The sequence below is a fragment of the Gekko japonicus genome, unplaced genomic scaffold, assembly GCF_001447785.1.
Source record: "Gekko japonicus isolate JY-2015 unplaced genomic scaffold, Gekko_japonicus_V1.1 scaffold250, whole genome shotgun sequence".
NCBI lineage: Eukaryota > Metazoa > Chordata > Lepidosauria > Squamata > Gekkonidae > Gekko > Gekko japonicus.
In genome coordinates, this window is record NW_015167538.1 from 172493 (window position 1) to 175608 (window position 3116).

Genomic DNA, 3116 nt, shown 5'->3' on the forward strand with positions numbered 1-3116 from the left:
TCCCCCCTCCCACGCCACACCACTCTTCCACTCCCGGCCCCGCCCCCCCTTTAACAGAGGAGACGCGCGCCGCCGGGTAGACGCCCACCGGACACGCGCTCCCTGTCATCCGGTCGCCGTTGAGGCCGCGCCGCCGGCCCTGCTCCCCTGTCGCAGCTTCTGTCACGCGTCTTGGGCCGGGGCTCTCGCCCCCGCGCCCGAGCGCGTCCTGCGGTCGTCTCGTGCAGCCGGGCGTCTTCTGGGGAGGTTCGGTGTTGGGGCGCTGCCTCCCTCTCCCGGTCTTCGGCGCTGGCGTCGGCCGGTAGGTCAGGGTGTGGGGAGTTCCTCGGGGCGTCATTGTTAAAAGTATATGCTTTTGTGTGAGTGTTTGTCTGTTTTGGCAGGTCACTGCGTGGTGTGGCTCTCTGACTCTCACAGTTTAAAATTTTGGCTCTTTTTGTCGAACTTGTTCGCCACCCCTGCTCCAGTCCATCAGAATCCAAGCTAGCCTCTTCTCTTCAGGGCCTTAGCTTAAATATAGTTTTTGAGCCCTGCACAGCAGGCAATGGTGACATCCAATCAGGACACACCTTCAGGAGAAGCCTCTAGAAAGATTACCTCATCACCCCTAGCTCTTCCCTGCAGGTTCTCATGAGAAGCTCATTACTTTGGCCCTGAAGGTGATAAGAGCTGTGTAGGCCAAGGGGCCAATTAACACCACCTGCGAGATAGACCTGGCCCCTTACAGTTCACATTAACGATTGCAAATGAAGTTAACAAATAAATATTTTTGCACGGTGGCTGTTTTATGACTTTGCTGCTGATTTACAGCTCAGTTTAAGAGTTATTAATTCTGCATGACATCCACGCTTGTAAGTGCTTCTTGTGAAGAACAGTGGTATTTCACGCTGTAACCAGAAGGTGCTGAAACTTTCTAAGGCATAAAGCCGGTGCAGAAAACGGGCGAGGATCAATGCTATGTTTCATGACGGGATTGCCAAGTGACCAGAAGAAAAATCTGCTCGTCCTGTCTCTGTACGTTTGACAGCAATCTGATCTACAGAAATCAGCGAAGGGAAATCTTGCACAGCCCAGAGATAAACATGAACAGCTTGAAATATCTGCCGATCAAGCAGAGGAACAGAGGTCCTGTCCATACGAGGCCTTTTGGGCCGGGAGCAGGATGGAATGGGGGCGGAGCAAACGGGCACGATCCCACGGCAACATCTGGGAATCGTTGCCTGCCCGTCCCTGTTCCGTCCCAAACGGCGATACCGCGCTGTAAAAAAGAACCACCTACCTAGGTGGTTGTAGCCCTTCCAGCGCTGCAAGCCGGGCCGTGGGATCGGGCAGCGCGTCCTTGCGCTGCCGCATCCTGGCCCCCGGCCGTACTGCGCATGCTCGAGCATGCGCAGTTCGGCAGCCTCCTCCTCCCATCGGACTTTCCTCCCCGGCATCTGATCATGCCGGGGAGCGATGCGCCGCGGCTGAGGGGATCCGTGGGATCCCGCCGCGGCGTCTCAAGTTCGGTGCGGCTCTGCTTAGCCGCGTTTCAGCTGTCCCGTGTGGCAGCAGCCAGAGACAGGCAAAAAAGTTGCCTTCCTTACAAGACCTACTGTGCCAACAAGGGAACCATTCCTCCTCCCACCATCGTGCATGGAACTTTTTTGCTTCCCCCTTAAATTCTGTGAAAAACGTACCCCCACGGCACGCTTGGATGATGATCACTTTGGGCTTATCCCTCAGAGCTGGGCAGTTCTTGTTGTTGAGGATGGAGTAGATGGTGTCATGGGACAGGATGTCAGAGTTCTCGCCCTGGCTCTTCACTCCACACAGGCCGGCCCGCAGGCCGTGAGACATGAGCACCACAAAGGTGCTGTCGGAGGCCTCGTGTTCCTTCCGAGCAGCAAACTTTCTTAAACGATCGGCCATTTCCTGTAAGCAACAAGACAGGAGGTCCTGTCAGTCTTGAACCGACAGGCAACCGTGCATTGACAGGACAACTGGGGCGCCTCAGTGCTCTTCTTCTTTTATTTCCCCACTAAGGATCACTGCCTGAATGCCCCTCTCCCCTTCTTACAGCTCTTCTCTACTGGCGGCAGGTTGTTCTTCTCCCACAGTAGCCCTGACTTCCATGTGCTATTGGAACTCGTGGGCCACTAAACTGACTGTAATTGTTTCCCTTTTGATTAAAAAAAAAACATTTCGTTGACCTCTGATTCTCACTATGAATCGGATTGTCCTTCCCATACAAATCCTGCCATGCTAGGTCACATTTTACAGGATGCTGAAGACTGGGAAACTCCAGATGTGTCACTTGGCCTTAAAAAGAAGCTGTGGAGAGTCCCCAGATCTGCAGCAGGGTCCTGGCCCTGAGGAAGGTCAACTGTTCCTCTCTGTGCCTGCTTGGCAGCTGCCGAAAGAACAAGAGACACTGCAATGTAAATCAACTGGCAACCCCAACCTTCCAAGTCCCCTGCCTACCTCTGAGCATAAATTGGTATGCGATTCCACTTTGTACCCCAGGCCTGTCAGGAGGCGCTCCATCCCTGCTTTGTCCACTTCGGCTCCATCCCTCCTGGAGAAGCAGGCAGACTCAAAGTCTATGTTGCAGATGATCAAGGCCAAGCGGGTGCGTCTCTTCAAGTCCCTGATAGGATAGATCTGTTGGGAAGCAGGGGAATGACACTAAGCCAGGCTTGCAGAAGAAGGGATAGCAGTACACGGTCATTTTGGACCAAAGAGGAATCATGCAAATCCCCTGGTTTCCTGGGATCAGTTCTCTCTTTGTAGAGCGAAGAGCCAGAGTTCCTCTTAAAATTTAGCACCTTTGCAAAGTGCTAAATCACAGCAATCACAGCAGGAAGGGCACGGCTGTCTTGTCAGGAATGGCTGCTTAAGAGGCAAAATGTTAAAAAGGAATGTGCTGTCAATGCACTTACGAGATACAGTATCTACAGCTGAGACCATCACTGCAAATCTTAGATACGGGAAGGGTGACTTTTTGAGTGTAAAGATTTAAAAATAGGCGGGAGTGGCGTAGGATGGTTGGCCAATGTTTCTTACTCTGTTCCTCTGTTCTTATGCCTCGGAGCAGCTAGGTGCACAGATGTTAGCCAGTGATAATATTTAAATCC

At 53.0% G+C, this 3116-nt stretch overlaps 1 protein-coding gene across 1 annotated transcript in view; it reads right to left on the minus strand.

Moving 5' to 3' along the window:
• Positions 1-3116, minus strand: part of LOC107112418 (caspase-1-like) — a 16995-nt gene that overhangs the window by 6420 nt on the left and 7459 nt on the right. Inside the window, exons 4-5 of the mRNA XM_015413547.1 lie at positions 2464-2643; positions 1680-1914 (exon numbers count right to left, since the gene is read on the minus strand). Coding sequence (XP_015269033.1) covers positions 1680-1914; positions 2464-2643 — 415 coding nt within the window. The remainder of the gene's footprint in view (positions 1-1679; positions 1915-2463; positions 2644-3116) is intronic.